This window comes from Felis catus, chromosome E3, assembly GCF_018350175.1.
Source record: "Felis catus isolate Fca126 chromosome E3, F.catus_Fca126_mat1.0, whole genome shotgun sequence".
NCBI lineage: Eukaryota > Metazoa > Chordata > Mammalia > Carnivora > Felidae > Felis > Felis catus.
The window spans coordinates 39,708,405-39,726,078 of NC_058383.1; the positions used below are offsets into that span (position 1 = coordinate 39,708,405).

A 17,674-nucleotide genomic window follows, 5' to 3' on the forward strand; every position below is an offset into this window, starting at 1 on the left:
CAGCATCCTGTCGGCAGGAAACATGTGCCGCGCGGCCCGCCCCCTGCTCCGGGCCGCCAGCGCCCGCCAACACCCGGCCGCGGCCGCAGGGCCAATGCGGCGCGGGGGGCGGGCTGCGGGGCGGGGATTGTTTACGTCTCGTTCCGGAGCTGAAAGTAGGTCACGGCCGCCCGGCGGAACGCGGCGGCGGCGACAGGTGAGCGGCGGCCGGCGGCACCCGCGCCCGCTGGCCTGGCGGTTCCGCTGGCGGCGGGAGGCCCCGGTGCGCCTTTGTTCGTGCGGGTGGCGGTGCCAAGCGTCCCCGTCGTAATTCCCGCCACCGCGCGGCAGCGGACACCCGCGGGGACCGGGTCGGGAGCGCGTCGCCTGCTGTGCGCTGCGGCGGGGCCGCCACCTGCGCCGAGCGGGCGGGGGCGCCTGGGCTCCGGAAGCTCTTGGTGCAGGGGACCGCCGTTACGGTTACAGAAGCCGGCAAGGAACCTGCGAGCCCAGCACGGGAGGGGAGGGCATTCCGGGCAAAGGGCAGGGCAGGGCTAGCAACTGCAACGGGGCCCTTGCGGCTTGGGGAAGCACAGGCGAACTTGAAGGTGTTGCAGAAATTTGCATTCTCTGTTAATGATGCAAGGCTGGAGGGGTTTCAGGGCTTTTTAAGGGTTGTTTAATTTTTAAGATTTGTGTTTCCGAACACAACCTTGGTTGTAATGAGTGAAGTGGGAGGAGCCAGAAGGAAGGTGAGCTGTGCTTGGGAAGTCGGGGACCGCAGGGATGGAGAGGTGTTCAGGCCACGCCTTGGAGGTGCTGTGACGCTGTTAGGCTACCGCCCAAGGAAGGAAAGGGGTGTTCAGGATGACTGCGGTGGGTCTGGCATGAGGAACTGGGCGGTTGGAGATGCCATTTGTCAAACTGGGCAACAGAGGAGGAGCCAGACAAGGTTTGAGATGCCTGAGGGACACGCAGGCAGGACAGCTGGGCTCAGTAGACTGAGCTCAGAGAGGGGCTGAAATCCACACATGGGAGTCATGGGTGTCTGGATGGTGTTCTATGCTCTCTGTCTGGCTTTTATCAAGGTGCTTGCACGCTGGAGGGAGGTGTGAGGTCAGGAAGAGTTCCAGAGCCCTGGCTGGGCACACACGTGGCTCCTAAGAGCAGCCACCTTGAGATGGGCCTGGCACCGCCGGCTGAGGACGGAGTGTGGGAGTTGGTGCCACAGATCTTCTTGGCTCAGAACCTGGGTTTTCTTCCAGATCCTGTCCACCATGGCCAGGCGTCCTCGCAGCAGCACAGCTTGGCATTTCGTCCTGAGTGCAGCCCGCCGAGATGCGGATGCCCGGGCCGTGGCTCTGGCGGGGAGCGCTAACTGGGGCTACGACTCAGATGGGCAGGTAGGTCCTAGCGGGGGAGGTGGACATGGCTGGACCGAAGGGTTTAGACGCCCAGGACGGGCACTGCCTGAGCCCAGACTGAAAGATGAAGATGCGCCCGAGGGCAGAGGACGGGCCCTCCTGCCTCTGGGGTGCTCTATGCTCACCCAGGCAGTTTATCTCGGTTGAGGACCCACCGGTCCCGGGGTGACAGGACCCAGGGCAGATGCTGTATCCTTCTCTGTGCTTTCCATTTTCTGTCAGTTTATTCAACAAAAGCTTCTCTGTTCCACTCACCTGACCGTTTTCCAAAGGTAGCTATCGTTAACCGAACGCGCGTGCTCTTGCCTGGACAGATGTGCATTTGACGTTTATGCGTATGCACACGTGTGTGTAGGAAGACTTCCAATTCTTGGAAGCCAAAGTTGCAGCACCTTTCCTCCGTTGGCAACTCCAGAGCTCCGGGAAGGCCAGGAGCCAGGAGCTGTCCAGAGTGGCTTGACTGGGGTGCAGAGTGCCTGACGCACCCAAGTCTCACCATGCCAGCCGCAGCCGGGCCAGGATGGGGCGGCAGGGCTGCTTGGCCATTGTGCCTGTTGGCTGGGTGGGCACCGTGGAGGGCTTCCTGAGTCTCCTCGACCCAGGCAGGGGTTTGGTTCTGCCCCGAGTCCCCTCTGGCTGCCTGCAGGGATGATCCTTGGGTGACTCACGTCTGCCATGTCACAGCCACCCAGCCTTTTGCCCCTGCGCAGCCAGGTGTTCTGGGAGGAAGGGGTTGCATCTCTTCTAGAGTGAGTGTGGCCGAGCCCCATGGAACCTCCAGACCTGGAGGCTGCAGTTCTGAGTTGGGGCGGCAGCCCCTTCCTAGGGCCTCCCTGCCCCAGCCAGCAAGAGGCCAGAGGCCTGCATTCCTGTCCTGCCTCTGGCTCCCCTGGACCACGTGACCCAGAGCAGTCTGTTCTGCCAGTCCCTGCCTTTACCAGCTCATCACTGGGAGATGCGGGAGGTGTTCAGGAGCCGGGTCACAGCATCTGACACGCATTTGCTGCTCATCTGTCACCTGCTGGACCTGGAGTACTGGATTGTGTGGGTGGGCCGGTCACCCTGAGAACCTCTGAAGGACGAACATGCCTCTCCCTTCCTCGTTCTGTGACCCTGGCTGCTGACCGAGTGGGAAGGGGGCTAGGGTCCGCCCCTGGCCAGTAGAGCCAGTCTGCCTTGGCTTTTGGGGATCAGCATTCCATGGTAGTGGGGTGCTTGGGGTCTCCTTCCTGTATCCCTTTGGCATCGGTCTGTGACTGAAACTTCCCATTCTCTTCGCTTGGTCTCTGCCACACGGCTTCTGGGTGACAGCCCCGTGGCCCCAACTGTAACAGAAAAGAGACAAGGACCGGGTTCTCTCGAGGGGCTTCCACTCCGGTGGGAGAAGGGAGGAGAGAGATCTGCGGGACGGGGAGCACAGCAGGGGCTGGAGGGGCCGGAAGAGCCTCTCTGAAGTGACACACGGAACCTGCGGTCTAAAGGCGGACCACCCTCACCCTGTGGGAGAAAGTGGACAGGCCTGTGGGGAGTTGGGAGGCTGCCTGGTGGGCTCCGATGGAGGCTGTGGGCCTTCGCTCAGAGCAGTGGCTTGCTGAGGTGTGGCAGGCCCAGCCCGGGTCTGAGCAGGGGCTGCCGGCCTGCTGCGCGGAGGGCATTTCAGGGAGCGAGAGGAGGGCCCAGAGGCCAGGAAAGGGAGTTGGAGGGTGGGGCCGGACCAGGACTCCAGCCCCTTGCTGGTTGGCCTGGAGTCCACAGCTAAGGCAGGTGTCCAGAAAGGCCTGTGTCTTTAGAACAGGAACAGCTCCTGTGCACAGAAAGCGTCCCTAACTGGCCTGCAAGAAGGATCTGGGTCTGGGTCACCATTAGGCCTTCAAGACTTGGAACACGTGCCCTGACGACTGGGCCCCTCAGGCAGAAGACCAAGTCTCCACTCAGTGTTTTCCTACTGTAGAAGTGGCATGGGGCCACGGGGCTCCAGGGTGCCCCACCACGTGGATAGGGTGCACGGGCACTGCCGCGGCGAGGGGCACCTGCTGGAGTCCGGCTGTTGCCCGAGGGCATGGCCTTCGTGGGGTTGGCATGGCCCTCGCCCTGGGGCTCTCTTGCTTCCGGCTGCCCTCGGGTGGGGCTGCGGCGTATCCTCAGCCTGGAAGCTGCATAGAGAACGAGGAGCGATGGAGTGGGCAGGCGGCCCCCGGTGGCTCAACATCAGCTGGAAGTCCAGTGCCCCTGGCTGTGCGGAAACAGGGTGGAGCCCTTGAAGCCACTGCCAGGAGGCCGGAGCTGTCCAAGGTCACCGTGGGTGGCACTGGCAAGGGTGGGCAGTGCGTGTGTGGGAGACCCGGGAAGCCCTCTGGGGCCAAATCCCCGGGTCCCTTCCTGGGCCATTAGAGCGGCTGACCCGCGGGCCTAGGGACAGTGGGCAGCGGTGCCCCACACCCAAGCAACCAGTCTTTCCCTCCCAGCACAGTGACTCTGACTCGGACCCCGAGTCCTCAGCCCTGCCGCCACCCATCCCCAGTGCCGTGCCCGTGACCGGGGAGTCCTTCTGTGACTGTGACAGTCCGAGTGAGGCCACCTTCTGCAACAGCCTGCACACAGCACACCGGGGCAAGGACTGTCGCTGCGGCGAGGAAGATGAGCGTGAGTGCCTGGGGGCCCCTGGGGGGGGGGGGCGGGGAGGAGCCCGGGGCCAGCCTGCCCTCCAGCCCTGGCCTCTGGCCTCCCCCTTCGCAGATTTTGACTGGGTGTGGGATGACCTGAATAAGTCTTCAGCCACTCTGCTGAGCTGTGACAACCGCAAGGTCAACTTCCACACGGAGTACAGCTGCGGCACGGCGGCCATCCGGGGCACCAAGGAGCTGGGGGAGGGCCAGCATTTCTGGGAGATCAAGATGACCTCTCCCGTCTATGGCACCGACATGGTAAGCAGCTGGGGGGCGGGGGGCAGGAGTGCCTCCACGGCCCAGGCCCGCCCCCCACCTCCCCAGCTGGCGGGCCTTGGCAGGCCCTTGACCCCCTGTGCCCGCCCTGCTCTCCCCAGATGGTGGGCATTGGGACATCAGACGTGGATCTGGACAAGTATCATCACACATTCTGCAGCCTGCTCGGCAGGGACGAGGACAGCTGGGGCCTCTCCTATACGGGTGCGCGGGGCACTGCGGCCGGTGGGGCGGGCGGGAGGCCGGGGCGGCATGGCTCACCCCTCCGCACCGCCCCCCGCCCCCCAGGGCTCCTCCACCACAAGGGCGACAAGATGAGCTTCTCGTCGAGATTCGGCCAGGGCTCCATCATTGGTGTGCACCTGGACACCTGGCACGGCACGCTGACCTTCTTCAAGAACAGGAAGTGCATAGGTGAGGGTGGCTGGGCCCGGGCCCCCGGGGCCGGCAGCTGGAGCCCCAGACCAAGCACCCCAGGCTCCCCAAGGGGCTGTCCTCACAGAAGCCTGAGGCGCCGGGATCCCCGGCGCGAGAGTCGTCAGGGATGTCCGTGTCCTCGGATGCCGTCGGGGGCCACGCAGCCCCCACAGGGGGCCAGAGCTCAGGCTATGCTCCCTGCTCCCGCAGGCGTGGCGGCCACCAAGCTGCAGAACAAGAAGTTCTACCCGATGGTGTGCTCCACCGCGGCCAAGAGCAGCATGAAGGTGATCCGCTCGTGCGCCAGCGTCACGTCCCTGCAGTTCCTGTGCTGCTACCGCCTGCGCCAGCTGCGGCCCGACTCCGGGGACACGCTGGAGGGTCTGCCCCTGCCGCCGGGCCTGAAGCAGGTGCTGCGCCACAAGCTGGGCTGGGTCCTGAGCATGAGCTGTGGCCGCCACAAGCCCCCCGCGCCCTCGCCCAAGGCCATGGCCGATCCCGGCGGCCCTGAGACCCGGCGCTGCCAGAGGAAGCGCTGCCGACGGACCTAACTTGTCTTCCAACGAAAACTGCTTTTCCGGGCCGAGGTGGCGCGTTCTCCGTCCCTCCCTTTTGGGCCACGCTCCAGGGCAGCAGACAGGACGGAGCTGAGGTCCGTCCCTCTGCCACCCGAGGCTGGGACAGGCCCTGCGCTCCTGAAAGCAGAACCGTCCAAGGGCACCTGCTTCCTGCGCTGGGTGTGGGGGCAGCCGTCCTGGCTCTTTGGGACTGACTGCGGGCCCGGGCGGCTGTTGTGGGCTGCGGAGGACACACGTCAGAGGCGGCACCGCGGCTGCCGCCAGCCGGGGCTCTTTCTTAACTTGCCTTTTGCATGTCGTCAGCTGCTGTTTCTCCCGTCCCAGGCTGAAATGACCCTAATAAACTCGGCGTTTGGGCAACGCCTCGCGGTGGTGGTGGGACGAGGCCTGGGGCTCTTTCCTTATCAGGTCCAGCTGCGTTACGGTGCTTTCCAGGAGACAGCCTGGCTGTGTTTCCTCCCGCAAGACCCCCTCTTACCGCTTCTTCCCCTTCCTGACCATTCCGCTGGGGCACCAGGCCCGTAGCCGCCGTGGACAGGACCCAGGGCAGGGGAACCTCACCGCCACCCTCTCCAGCCAGCGTGGCAGCTCCTGGCAAGAGCGTCATCTCCTGCTCCTCCCGGCACCACCCCCTCGGGGCCAGGGGGCCAGACCTGACTGAGCATTCCACCCTCCCATCCCCCACATGCAGCGCTGTTCCCTTCCCTCGGCCTGTGGTAGTTTCCAGTTAACCCGCTAGGCAGGGCAGGCGGTGTACCCCCTTCTGGTCCTGCGGACGTGGTCAGGAGCCCAGGTCCAGCAGGAGCTCAGGACTGGTCGTGGTCAAGAAGAGGCAGATGCGGCGGGCAAGGTCAGGGCCCACCCTGCGGGGCCGCGCACCATCGCCCGTCTTCACGGGGAGGTCAGCCAGGAGGGCCGTGCGCTCCTGCTCTGTGTTGCAGGTCCTGTAGGCCTAGGACAGGCACGGGGATGAGCAGGGCAGGTCCTGGAGACCTGGCTCCAAACGTGGGGGGGGGGGGGGGGGGGGCAGTGCAGGGGGACCTACCTGCTGCAGAAGGCGGGGGGAGGGGAAGGCGGTGACAACAGCATCGGCCACGGCTGGGCTGACCCGGTTGAACTGCCTGATCTGCCGCCACCAGACCCCCCGAAGCCCTGTGCCATCTCTTGCCACTCGCTCACCCCCTGCCCAGCGTCCAGCCACACAGAAGGAAAAGGCACGGGACTCCCGGTACTGCCTGCAGACAGAGAAGGATGCAGGGGAACTTCTAGAAACTTCTCACCTTCTGAACGTCCCACCCTCCAAGCTCAACAAAGCCCTCAGTCTTCCCCGCTCCCAAAGGTATCAGAAAGGTACCACCTCTCCAGGCACTCTTGTCCCCCCTCCCGGCTGCAGCCACCAGTCAGGGTGGTGGTCACGCACTTGAGGGGGCGCTGTGCAAAGGCCTTGGTGAACGCGCACACGTGCTGACTCAGCTCCTGCCAGGAGGCCACCAGCAGCACATCCAGGTGTGCCCAGAGCTGCAGGAGCACCAGGGCCTGAGGACGTGAGCCCAGAGTGCGTCAGCGGAGGTCACCCTTGGGGACACCCAGCTGAGACCAACCCCACATGCCGCCTGGGACCAAAATCGGGGCTGCGGGGCCTTGGAGAGCAGTCCAAGCTCCAGGACCAAGGCCAAACACCTCACCCCACCCAACCAGCCCTCACCTCCTCCACCCTGGGCCAGCTGAGTGCCACTGCCGTACGGGCCACTGCTGCAGTCTCCGGCTGCCTCGTCTCGTGGATGTTGCCGGGCTGGTGAGACCTGAGCAGAGGTTGCCTGTCCCTCCGGCTCCCGCCACCCTGCCATTCCCACCCTCCAGTTCTGTTTCCCCGATCTGCCCAAGGAAGGGGGGCAGCTGTGTCACAGCCACCCCCAAAGCCACCACCTTTCCCCTGAACCCTCCCATCCCAGCTGGGCCTATTGAAGGCATTAGGGTGACCGGTACCTCAGGTAGGCATCCAGCCCAATGACGGCTATGTGGGGGCTGGCGGAGCCCTCAGGAGAGATCCACGGTACCGAGCAGGGTGGGCCACAGGTCTGCAAGCCAAGGATGAACACACCCGTTTTGGAGGCTGTGGCAGGCAGGACCCACGGGCTACCAGGCCACAGCCAGTTTGCAGACAGAAAAAAAAGCGAGCTTGGGAATAACTGAGGGGTCCTGGGAAAAACAAGCACAGTCTCTCTCTGGTCACCCAGCCAGCTCCGTTGGAAACTGGCTTTACGCCTCTAGCAAAAGCAAAGAACATATAAAAGCCCCGGGCACGTCCCAGGTACTGAAAAGAGCAAGTCTGAGTCCCCATCCCCCATTTCTGCTCTATCCCTGCACCCTAGCCTGCCCTGTGGCTGGCATATGACACGTTTGATAAGTACCTAACAAGAGACAGCAAAACCTGCAAAGAGTCTGATTGAACGCCTCTGACTTCTCGCTAGTTTCTCTGGGAAACCTTCCTCATCCTGACTCTCATCCTGTGGAAATGGCTGTGGCTCCCATCCACTTCCAGGCCAAGAACCCACTTGGCTTCTCCATCTTGCCCACAACAGCTCCACAGTTGCTGATGAGAACTCCAGACTGCTGCATGCATGCCCTGTCTGACCCTCTCTCCTTAAGCAGGAAAGGGAGACACGCAGAACAGCTCCCCCACGCTAAGAAACCCAGCCCCTGGAGATTTGTGGACGACTACCGCCCCCACCAGAGCACCTGGGTCAGCTGGTTGACGCCCTGCAGAAACTCCTCCGGCTCCAGGAGCAGCAGGAAATCCTGTTCACCTGCGTCCCACGCCTCAGATGGCACCTGTGGGGCACCCAGGTGGCTCTGAGGCTCCTGGCCACAGTCAATCCCAGGCTCCACCAGAACTACTCTGCTAAAAAACCCAGGTCCCATCCCCTGCCAGGTCCAAGGCCAGTCGGGTTCTAAGGACAGGAGCCCTGCAACTTACCAGCACAGTAGCTTGGGCCCCACCCACTCAGTGTTCTTCCTTCCCAGTTTACCGATCTGTAAAATGTGCAGGGTGTGTGAAGCCTCGCACATAAAACACTCTGGCCAGAATCGTACTCTGTTACAAACCAGGACACTCACGGTGCGGGGGCAAGAATCCGGCTTTGCTCTGGTCCACCTGAGGCTCCGGGCCAGGCGCTGGGTTTCCACTTGGTACTCACAGCCCAGAGTGCTCAGGGCTTCCAGCAGGATGCCAGCACCAGCATCTTCCAGAACGGCTGCGAAAGGCCGCAAGAACACAGCGGTCACTACTTCCCTGCCCCGCGGGCGAGGCCACCATCTGGTCGCCCCCAGGCCACACGCGTCCCCGCCAGGAAACCCACGCCAATTCCTGGACGGGAGGCGGCCTTGGGGATGCGGCTGCCCCTGGGGCGCCCGCAGGGGGAGGTTCTGGGTCCCGCGGCCACTCCCCGCGCCCGCCCGCACCTGGGTCCACGCGCACCGCCACGCGCCGCAGGGCCTGCTCGGGCCGCAGCGCCTTGGCCGCCGCCCTGCGCTCCTCCGCCGGGCCGGGCACCCTCGCACCCTCCTCCGCGCCCGCGGGGCCCTCGGCGTCCGAGTCCGAGACCTCCCATGTCGGGGGACGCCGCAGACACCCGCCCCGGCGCGAGCTCCCCGCCCTCCCCGCATCCGTCCGAGACATGGCCGGCCCGGCCTCCAATTGGCTTCCGGCCGAGCCCGGACGCCTTTGCGCGGGACACCGGCCGCTTCCGGCGGCGGCGGTGGAGCGGCTTCCGGTCGGCGGGGCGCGGACCATGGCGCGGAAGAAGTTGCGGCCGCGGCTCATCGCCGAGCTGGCCCGTCGCGTGCGGGCCCTGCGGGAGCAACGGGAGCGGCCGCGCGACTCGCAGCGCTATGCGCTGGACTACGGGACGCTGACGCGGCCGCACTCGGGCCGCCGGCTGCCCGCGCGCGCCTGGGCCGACGTGCGCCGCGAGAGCAGCCTGCTGCAGCTGCTCAGCCGCCTGCCGCTCTTCGGCCTGGGCCGCCTCGTGACGCGCAAGTCCTGGCTGTGGCAGCACGACGAGCCGTGCTACTGGCGCCTCACGCGCGTGCGGCCCGACTACACGGCGCAGGTGCGAGCGCGCGCCCCGTCCCCCGCCACCGCCTCCGGGGCCGCGCGCGCGCTCTGAGCCGACCCCCTCCCTCTGCCCTTGCTTTGCAGAACTTGGAGCACGGCAAGGCTTGGGGCATCCTGACCTTCAAAGGTGAGGCGTTGGGGCCCCGGGTGGGGTGGCCGTCGGCCGCAGCCTGCCCCGCGAGCGTGTGTGCGATGCGCGCCGGCCCTCTTTCCCAGGACACACGGAGAGCGAGGCCCGGGAGATCGCGCAGGTCATGCACCACGACTGGCGGCTGGTGCCCAAGCACGAGGAGGCGGCCTTCACGGCTGTCACGCCGGCACCGCCCGAGGACGCTCAGTGCCGTGTGCCCTACCCGCCGCTCCTCCGGGCCATGATTCTAGCGGAGCGACGGAAGAGCGGGGACACCAGCACCGAGGAGCCCATGCTGAATCTCGAGAGGACGCGAGAGCATCCCTGGGACTACCCTGCGAAACAGGAGGCGAAGAAGAAAAAGGCCAAGGCCGCCGCGGTGTAAAACGCCAGAGCGGGCAGGCTGTCGGGGAAGCGTAGGGCGCTGGGCCCCGGTGTGAGAGCGAGAATGAACCCCCGGGAGCTTGCATCCGACCCGCCCCCCGCGACTTGTGCTGAAAAGGACGGGCCGTTGCCCCTGTGTCTTTCCTTTGTCCCCCAGCTCTGTGATGGCTGCTGGGGGGAAGCCGCGGGCGGCGGGGCTGGCCGTGTGCCGCCCTCGCGCTGGCGCCTGTACCTTCCAGGCTCTTTCCCCGTCCCCGTCGCGTGCGGCCTCTGCCGGGACTCGGGCAGACTGCACGCGAATAAAGGCAGAAGCCATAGCCTTGGGGTGTGGTTTCTTTGAGTTTGGGGCTGGGTTGGAGAAGTCTGGGGCTTGGGGAGCGCCCGGCGGGTGTCGCAGGGGTCCTGGGGTGGGCGTGAGCCTCAGCGCCCGCGCCCGCCCTCCGGGCCGCGGCCCGGCCCCTTTAAGCGCAGGCCCCGCCCGGTCCGAGCCGCTGCCACCACCGCCGCCGCCATCATGATCTGCCTGGTGCTGACGGTGCTGGCCCACCTCTTCCCGGCGGGTGAGCGGCGCGGGCCGGGGCGGGCCGCCGGGGCAGAGGCGGGGGGCGGACGGGCCTGACGCGCCGCGCCCCGCGGGTCCCCGCAGCCTGCGCCGGCGTGCACGAGCGCACCTTCCTGGCCGTGAAGCCCGACGGCGTGCAGCGGCGGCTCGTGGGCGAGATCGTGCGGCGCTTCGAGAGGAAAGGCTTCAAGCTGGTGGCGCTGAAGCTGGTGCAGGTGAGGGAGGGCGGGGGCGGGGGCGGGGCGCAGGGCGCAGGGAGAAGCGGGCGGGGGTCCCGGCGCGCGCGGCCCGACCCCACCCCGGCCCGCCGCAGGCCTCGGAGGAACTGCTGCGTGAGCACTACGCCGAACTACGCGAGCGCCCCTTCTACGGCCGCCTGGTGGACTACATGGGCTCGGGGCCGGTGGTGGCCATGGTGAGTGCCGGCCGCGGGCGGGAGGGCGGGCGGTCCGTCCCTGGCCTCGCGCCGAGCACCCCGCCGACCCGCTCACAGGTGTGGCAGGGGCTGGACGTGGTGCGCGCCTCGAGGGCCCTCATCGGGGCCACGGACCCGGCCGACGCGGCGCCCGGCACCATCCGCGGGGACTTCTGCGTCGAGGTTGGCAAGTAAGGCCGCCAGAGCTTGCGCCCAGCCCGTCGCGACGCCGCAGTGGCCGCCGGCGCTCACGCGGCTCTCCCGCAGGAACGTGATCCACGGCAGCGACTCGGTGGAGAGCGCCCGCCGCGAGATCGCCCTCTGGTTCCGCGGCGACGAGCTGCTGTGCTGGGAGGACAGCGCCGGGCACTGGCTGTACGAGTAGCCCTGCCCGCGGGCCCCAGGGGCCGCCCGGTTTGCGACCCGCCTGGAAACGCACTCGGGCCAGCGCTGAGGCTGGCCGGCACTTCTGTTTACAATAAAGTGAAGTGCTTATGCTCACGTTGGTCTGGGCCCAGGGACACGGAGCTACGTGTTAAGACATTTATTACATACAGAGCAGATACGTGGGTTTGCTTGCAGGGCCAAAGCCTGAGGAGAATGTCCGCCCAGCCCCTCCCCCCCAGCCGCACCCACCCAGCTAGCCCCCGAGTCACTGCACGGCCTGTGGGAACAGACAAGGGACTAAACGTACATCACAGTGGAGGGTGGCAGGGTGGTGGGGGGAAGCCTGCAGCTGCATGGGGCTGTGGCCAGGCCGGCTGGGCTCCTGGGGAGGCTGCCGGAGATGTGTGCTTCTCTGGTGGGAGGTGGGTGGGCAGCAGGGCCGGGGGCTGCCCCAACCAGCGCCCCTCTCCAGTAGGTTCAGGGAGCAGCAGTCCAGGGCGGCACCCCTCAAAGCAAGTGGCCATCCACACCCAGAGCCGGCCACACTGCCAGCCCTAGGCACTTAGAGTGTGTCTCGGGAGCTGGGCTCCTTGGAAACTGTGGGAGGCAGTCCCCAGACAAGTTCCCCTGTCACCCTGAGGCTGAGCCTGTATCTTAGGACCGACCCCAGGAGAGGCCAGGGGCCTCCCCCTTCTTCCTGAGGCCTGGGCTTGCCCTGGCAGCCTGAGAAATTCCACCCTAGGGGTTTCTGGGATGGGTAGGACTCCAGAGCCTGCTCCTGCCAGGGGGTCTCCTGCCCGACAGAGCGAGCAGAAAGAGGGCAGCTGCCTTAGGCAGGCTGGTCACGCGCTTTCATGCCAGTTCCCGGGGTGGCAGGGAGCGGGGTGGGGAGCGTCCAGGGAAGGCTGGTGGCTGGGCCGGCCCCCCTAGGGTCAGGCCCCCCCTTCAGGCAGCAGGCAAAGGCTAGTGGGCTCCGGCTGGGAAGACTTGGCGGGCGGAAATCCCTGCCTCCTGTTCCAGGAGCACGGGAAGTGGGGGGCACCGGGGGGGAGCTGGGAGCTGCCTGTAGGGCCTCTTCCCAGCCTGACCTACCACGGGATCCTGCCTCGCTCTGGCCCCAAAGGGCCCCTGGGACGTGGGAACTTGGGATGGGGGGCCGGCCACAAGCTGCCGGGGAAAGCACGTCTGTCTGGAGAGGTCCTTCCCCTCCCTGGTGAGAGCGCCACCCGGGTTCCCTGCCTCCCTGACCCACGTTGCCGCCCGCTGTCGGGGACGCCCGGCCGTAAGGTGAAAGCTGCAGGTTGAGAGGTTAGAAGAGGGGCTGGCGCCGGGCTGCCTGCAGGGCGGGCAGTGGGCAGGCGGGCGGGGTCGTATGTACACGTTGGCGTCGGGCAGGAGGGGCGCCGGAAGCCGAAGCCTCACTCGGGGCTGTAGGACACCTGCCACACGATGATGTGGCTGCGCTCGGCCTTGGACAGCAAAGGCTTCACCTGGCTCACGTCCCCCGCGCTCTCCTCCGTGTCGTCATCCTCTCCGTCGCCTAGGGAGACAGCAGCCGCGGTGATGAGACGGCCCTGCTGGGGACACGCTGACCCGGGCAGCGCCCACTCACCGATGCGGAAGTCGATGTAGCCCTCCCCGCCACTCAGCACCAGCACGTTCTTCAGCTGCTGGCCCTCGGCTTCAGAGGCAGGGGCGGCCGGCCCGGGGCTCTCGGACGGGCTGTCGAGCACGCTGCCGTTGAGAGTGGCCAACACGTTCCCTGTCGGGGCACAGGGGCCTCAGCGGGGCAGCCGAAGGGAGGCCACGCATGGCCCTGCAGCGGGGGTGGGCCCGGCCCCTCCTCACCTGGCACGGAGACGAAAAACTTGACGGCGTCGCGGTGCCCGTGGAAGCAGAGCTGGGCCTGGGCCATGGAGCAGTAGGGGATGAAGCTGCTGGCTGATTTGTCACTGCTGTCGTCACCATACACGTGGATGACACCCCCTGGACGGGCCCCCTCTCCGGAGGTGGGGGAGGTCTTGTTGGCTGGAGAGAGAGCAGGGCCCCAGGACCCGAGCCTGAGTAGGAGACCAGATCTCTAGCGGGCGAGGGGCAGAGAGTGGGAGTGCACCCTCGCCGAGGGGCCAGGCCGGCCTCGGCCCACAGGGCCTCTCAGGCGGGGCTTCCCTCTAGGGGCGGGAGACAGGTGCTCTGACTTACCCCGGAGCCCCAGGAGCTGGCCTCGGTGCAGGACCACGGCTGGGGGAGATGGGGGGGACGGAACATGGAAGAGAGAGGAGAGGAGTCACGGGAGGGGCGGTGGGGGGGCGCGGGGCAAGGCCGCAGCCCGGGAGGCACCCCAGCCCCCCAGTACGGCCCGGCAGAGCCCGCCCCGCAACGCCGGCCCTGACTCTCGCCCTTTGGCAGCAGCCGTCGGTGGGGGGTGACTCACTCTCGGTCAGTGGGATGGAGATGACGACGCCGTTGCCGGTGCCCACCCAGAGGCGGTTGCCCGCGATGAGCAGGGCTGTGATGCGCACGAAGGAGAAGCCCAGCTTGCCTGTGCCTGGGGGGAAGGGGGGGGAGTCAGCATGGCGGGGCCAGGGGCCCTCCCTGCCCGCCCCCCGAGCCGTCGCAGCCCCTCACCCAGCATCTTGCTGACATAGGGTTCGATGTCCACGTCCTGCAGGTGCTGGTGGGTGTGGGCGTGGTAGAGCCTCAGCGTGGAGTCCAGGCGGATGGACACCCACACCCCGTCGCCGATCCACGCCAGCTGCCGGACCTGGCTCTCCCGCCGTGGGTGGGCGTCAAACGATTTCTGTGGTCACGGCAGCTTGCGTCAGCGGGGGCGGGGGGGGGCGTACTCTGACCCCGCCACAGCCACCGGGTCACTGCAACTTCCCCTCTACTGCCTGCTTCGCTCCTCAAGGTCCAGGCTCCGAGGAGGAGCTGTCGCCACCCACCGGCCCCCTCCGCGCACGGCCAGGTGGCCGAGGGGAGGCATGTGGGGTTAGGGTTAGGGTTAGGGTGTCACTCTGACTTGTCACAGAGTGCAGCAGCAGGTGGGATCCGGACAGACGCACTCGCAGCCTGGCCGGTGACGTCGTCTCCCCGAGCACGTCTCCCGTGACCCCACGAAGCCCCCAGTGCCTGTTAGAAGGCACGCGGGGAGTGACCTCAGCTGACCGCCCCTGCACGGAGACCCTCCTGCCGCCAGCACTCACCTCGATCTGCATCGTCTTGGGCTGGATGACGTGCACCTTGTTCTTGTAGCCGCACCAGACGCGGTCATACACGACGGCCATGCAGCGGATGGAGTGATGTGGGTGGCCCAGGTCCATCAGGTGGTAGTTGCTCAGGTCCCACTGGCCATCTGCAGAGAGCCCAAGACACCTGCTCACACCTGGCCGGGGCCCAGCTCCGCTCACACAGGGGTGGCTGCTCGGCCCAGGCCTCACCTTCGCCTCGGTGGAAGATGGCCAGAGTTCCGTCTGCCAGGGCCACCAGCACTCGCCCTTTCACGTGCCTGGAACGGAATGGTGGTGAGCGGGTGGAGGCCAGGCCACCCCGGGCCCCTCCCGTGCCCTGGCCTCTGCTGGCGGTCACATACACCAGGCTCAGGACGGAGTCCTTCAGCTTGATGGAGTGCAGACACTTCTTCCAGTTGGCCACAGCCGAGTGCACGTAGAGCCTGTGGGAGGAGGCCGTGGTGGGCAGGGGTGCTTGCCCGGGGATCCTGCCCCACCGCGGCCCCAGGGCCCCACCTACCAGCCGTTCTGGGCTCCCAGCCACATAGTGGGGGCAGCGCTGGTGCTGGCCCCCGCAGGGTCTGCGCTGGGCTCCGGCTCTGGCTGCACACCCCCCGTGTCGGCCTCCTGCCCGTTCTCGCTGCAGGAAGGATGGCGGCTCCAGGGTGGCCTGTGGAAGCCCGTCCCCGCCCGCCTCTGCCAGTCTCCCTCCCCTCTGTCTGCCCCGACCCGAGATCGCCCACCTGCCAGGCTGGGTGCTGGGGGCCGGGGTGGGGGCCAGGTCAGTGAAGACGTGCTCCGTGAGGGGCCCGGGCCGCACCGCAGCTGCCTCCGCCTCGCTGGGCCCAGAGTCTGGCACCTCCGTGGCTTCTGTGGCCTCTTCCGTGGACTGAGCTGGGTTGACCTTCCCGTTGGCGACGGCAGCCACCTCCCCTGCGTGAGGAGAATGTGAGTCTGGCTGGTTGGGCGGTGGGGAGGAACGCAGGGCTCAGAGAAGATAGCCGCCCGGGCTCAGGCCCAGACTCACCTTGGCCCTTGTCCAGCACCGGGGTGTCCCCTCGGGAGGAGCAGTTGCTGCGTGGCACGTTGCAGCGGGTGGCACAGCCCACCAGGGTGATACCCGCCAGCACACCGTCTGCACTGGAGTCTTCTGGGTTTACGTCGCCGTCCAGGAAGATCTCCCCCGGAGGGTAGTCGCTGTCACTGGCCGCTGGGGGGAGAGTCACCGCCCCGTCACTCCTCACCAAGAAGCCCCTACTACAAGACCACACACCCAGGGCTCCTGTCCCGGTGTGGGTGCTGGGGGAGGAGGTGGGCCCCAGGCTCTCCTCTCAGGCCAGCCCAGCCTCAGCACGGGGGCCTGCAGGCCACCACCGCCTAGAGGCCTGGGAAGCCTGCGAGAGTGGAGTAGTGAGACTCCGGGCTCTGAACAAAGGACTGGTCACATGACAGAACCTTAAGAAGTCTGAGGAGCTTGGATTCATCTCAGCAAATGGACCCCGGCAGGGCCCTGGCCACCCCCAGGTGCTGGCATGCGGCAAAGCCAAGCCTGGGGGGGGGGGCCCCAGCTCTCCCTGCTGCAGCCGGGCAGTGGGAGCTGGGCCCCCCAGTAGGTCCATGTTCAGCACCCAAATGACATTTCCGTCTGTCCCGGGGCCCAACGCATCTCCTTCCAGTTGGGTGAGTGGGCCTCACCTTGGGTCTCGCCAGTTGTTCACAACACTAATGGGGACACCCCCACAGGCTCCCGAGTGTCCACATCATGTCCCAAGCAAGGCCGGGGCCGCCTCTACGTCGCAGCCACGTGCGGAGCGGCGCAGACCCCAGCGCTGTGGCTGTGGGCGTCCACGCGGGGCTGGCCCTCACCTGGAATGCTGGAGATGCACAGGACGTGGGCATTGCAGACGGTGAACTGGTCCACCACGGTGCCCGGCTGGTTGGCATCGATGATGACCACCTTGCTGGTGGTCAGGGTGCTGGTGAGGATCCACACGCGGCTGGAGGTGGCATCCACCTCGGGGAGCTCTCTTGCCTGTTTTGGGGCACAGGAGACGGGGGCTGGTGCCGGGTGCGGGCCACACCAGCAGCCGCACGGGGCGGTGGGGCCACCTGGACTCTATCAGGAGATAACCTTGCCTGTGGCCTTAGGGGAGACGGCTGTCCTCCCTTGTAGCAGGGCGACAAAAACTCGGGACTGGACTTTCTACCAAGACCGTCGGCATGTGTGGCCTCACTCCCGTGGAGAACTGAGCTCCTGAGTCTAAGTCCCTGCCCCCCAAGTCAGCCTAGGCCACAGAACAAGGACCCGCGGGTGAATCATTTCCTGCCGCCCTCCTGTGCACAGCTCGCAAGGACAGAGATGCGCCCGGTGGCCTGACCCCTCCAGCCCTACCGCCTGCAGAGCGTCTGGGCCTCCACACTTCCCCACCCGCCGAGGACAAAGCACAGGCCCCGCGTGCCCTGGACAGGGGGTGGGTCCTCAGATGAGCCCAGTCTCCAGCCCTGGCCTTAGTCATCCTGTCTCTGTCACTCCCAACAAGACTCCAGTGCCGGGCACAGCCCGAGTACACACACGGCAGCAAAGCAGGTGTCCCCGGCCCTGCCTTCCACTCTGACCTTCTTCTCGGGGGACGTGTGATTGCTCTTGGTCTCTCCTTCCACTTCCCGGTCGCAGGTCAGAGGGTCACGGCCTGGCGGGGGCTTGACTCCATTCGCGGAGGAGTCGTCCTCGCTCGGTTTCCACCCACTCAGGTTGACGCCCGCAGCACACCACAGCTGGGAGAAGGGTCGTGTGGTCAGGAGTCCAGTCCCCTCCGCTGGCCCCTGGGGGCGGCGGGGCCTGAGACAGGTGCTCCCGCCCACCCCCATGTGCCAGGCCGACTGGGCCGGCTCACCTTCATGGTTGGGTCCTTCTCCACCAGAGGGCGGCAGTACACGGGGACAGGCACGTTCTTCATCCGCGTGTCCTCCTGGCCCCCATTGGGACTCAGCTGCAACCACAAGGCGGAGCAGCCACGTGGGCGCGAGGCGTGGGGCAGAGGGCCGGCCCCGGGCAGGAAGGGCCGCGGGGGCACTGCAGGGCTGCCCCAGCACCCTCCCCACCCCACCC

The 17,674-nt window shown here is 66.7% G+C and overlaps 5 protein-coding genes across 30 annotated transcripts in view; 3 read left to right on the forward strand and 2 right to left on the reverse strand.

The window, feature by feature from the left end:
* The first annotated feature begins 22 nt into the window (after window positions 1–22).
* Window positions 23–5,700, forward strand: SPSB3 (splA/ryanodine receptor domain and SOCS box containing 3). Of its 2 annotated transcripts, XM_023246406.2 has the most exons (7): window positions 23–196; window positions 1,245–1,382; window positions 3,869–4,046; window positions 4,140–4,327; window positions 4,447–4,549; window positions 4,634–4,759; window positions 4,973–5,700. In XM_023246406.2, exons 1-7 carry the CDS (start codon window positions 23–25, stop codon window positions 5,311–5,313), a joined length of 1,248 nt encoding a protein of 415 aa, XP_023102174.2. In that variant the 3' UTR covers window positions 5,314–5,700. The 2 variants fall into 2 exon arrangements, with proteins under 2 accessions (XP_023102174.2, XP_044903819.1); XM_045047884.1 differs by lacking the exons at window positions 23–196; window positions 1,245–1,382 and adding an exon at window positions 3,483–3,695.
* Window positions 642–9,163, reverse strand: EME2 (essential meiotic structure-specific endonuclease subunit 2). Of its 9 annotated transcripts, none has more exons than XM_045047881.1 (9): window positions 8,803–9,163; window positions 8,458–8,594; window positions 8,080–8,172; window positions 7,327–7,418; window positions 7,046–7,142; window positions 6,698–6,876; window positions 6,520–6,575; window positions 6,386–6,388; window positions 642–6,292 (listed from the first exon to the last, which is right to left on the reverse strand). In XM_045047881.1, the coding sequence occupies exons 1-9, from the start codon at window positions 9,161–9,163 to the stop codon at window positions 6,243–6,245; spliced, it is 1,068 nt and encodes a 355-aa protein (XP_044903816.1). In that variant the 3' UTR covers window positions 642–6,242. The 9 variants fall into 9 exon arrangements, 8 of the variants coding, with proteins under 8 accessions (XP_044903816.1, XP_044903811.1, XP_044903812.1 ...); XM_045047876.1 differs by having other exon boundaries at window positions 642–2,728; window positions 6,098–6,292; window positions 6,386–6,575; XR_006591146.1 differs by having other exon boundaries at window positions 642–2,728; window positions 3,434–6,292; window positions 6,386–6,575.
* Window positions 9,132–10,288, forward strand: MRPS34 (mitochondrial ribosomal protein S34). The gene is made up of 3 exons (XM_011290727.4): window positions 9,132–9,452; window positions 9,542–9,584; window positions 9,674–10,288. The coding sequence occupies exons 1-3, from the start codon at window positions 9,132–9,134 to the stop codon at window positions 9,970–9,972; spliced, it is 663 nt and encodes a 220-aa protein (XP_011289029.2). The 3' UTR covers window positions 9,973–10,288.
* A 42-nt stretch (window positions 10,289–10,330) lies between these two features.
* NME3 (NME/NM23 nucleoside diphosphate kinase 3) lies at window positions 10,331–11,449 on the forward strand. The gene is made up of 5 exons (XM_023246416.2): window positions 10,331–10,531; window positions 10,618–10,748; window positions 10,847–10,948; window positions 11,027–11,139; window positions 11,216–11,449. Exons 1-5 carry the CDS (start codon window positions 10,486–10,488, stop codon window positions 11,331–11,333), a joined length of 510 nt encoding a protein of 169 aa, XP_023102184.2. The 5' UTR covers window positions 10,331–10,485; the 3' UTR covers window positions 11,334–11,449.
* Window positions 11,441–17,674, reverse strand: part of MAPK8IP3 (mitogen-activated protein kinase 8 interacting protein 3) — a 46,846-nt gene continuing 40,612 nt past the window's right edge. For all 17 annotated transcript variants that reach the window (XM_023246399.2, XM_023246397.2, XM_023246386.2 and 14 more), the window contains 15 exons: window positions 17,460–17,555; window positions 17,182–17,340; window positions 16,432–16,597; window positions 15,593–15,775; window positions 15,309–15,498; window positions 15,086–15,205; window positions 14,928–15,008; window positions 14,776–14,843; window positions 14,542–14,690; window positions 13,964–14,135; window positions 13,770–13,883; window positions 13,538–13,576; window positions 13,184–13,363; window positions 12,948–13,097; window positions 11,441–12,875 (listed from right to left, as the gene is read on the reverse strand). In XM_023246399.2, the coding sequence (XP_023102167.2) occupies window positions 12,754–12,875; window positions 12,948–13,097; window positions 13,184–13,363; window positions 13,538–13,576; window positions 13,770–13,883; window positions 13,964–14,135; window positions 14,542–14,690; window positions 14,776–14,843; window positions 14,928–15,008; window positions 15,086–15,205; window positions 15,309–15,498; window positions 15,593–15,775; window positions 16,432–16,597; window positions 17,182–17,340; window positions 17,460–17,555 (1,989 nt within the window). In that variant the 3' untranslated portion in view covers window positions 11,441–12,753. The remainder of the gene's footprint in view (window positions 12,876–12,947; window positions 13,098–13,183; window positions 13,364–13,537; window positions 13,577–13,769; window positions 13,884–13,963; window positions 14,136–14,541; window positions 14,691–14,775; window positions 14,844–14,927; window positions 15,009–15,085; window positions 15,206–15,308; window positions 15,499–15,592; window positions 15,776–16,431; window positions 16,598–17,181; window positions 17,341–17,459; window positions 17,556–17,674) is intronic.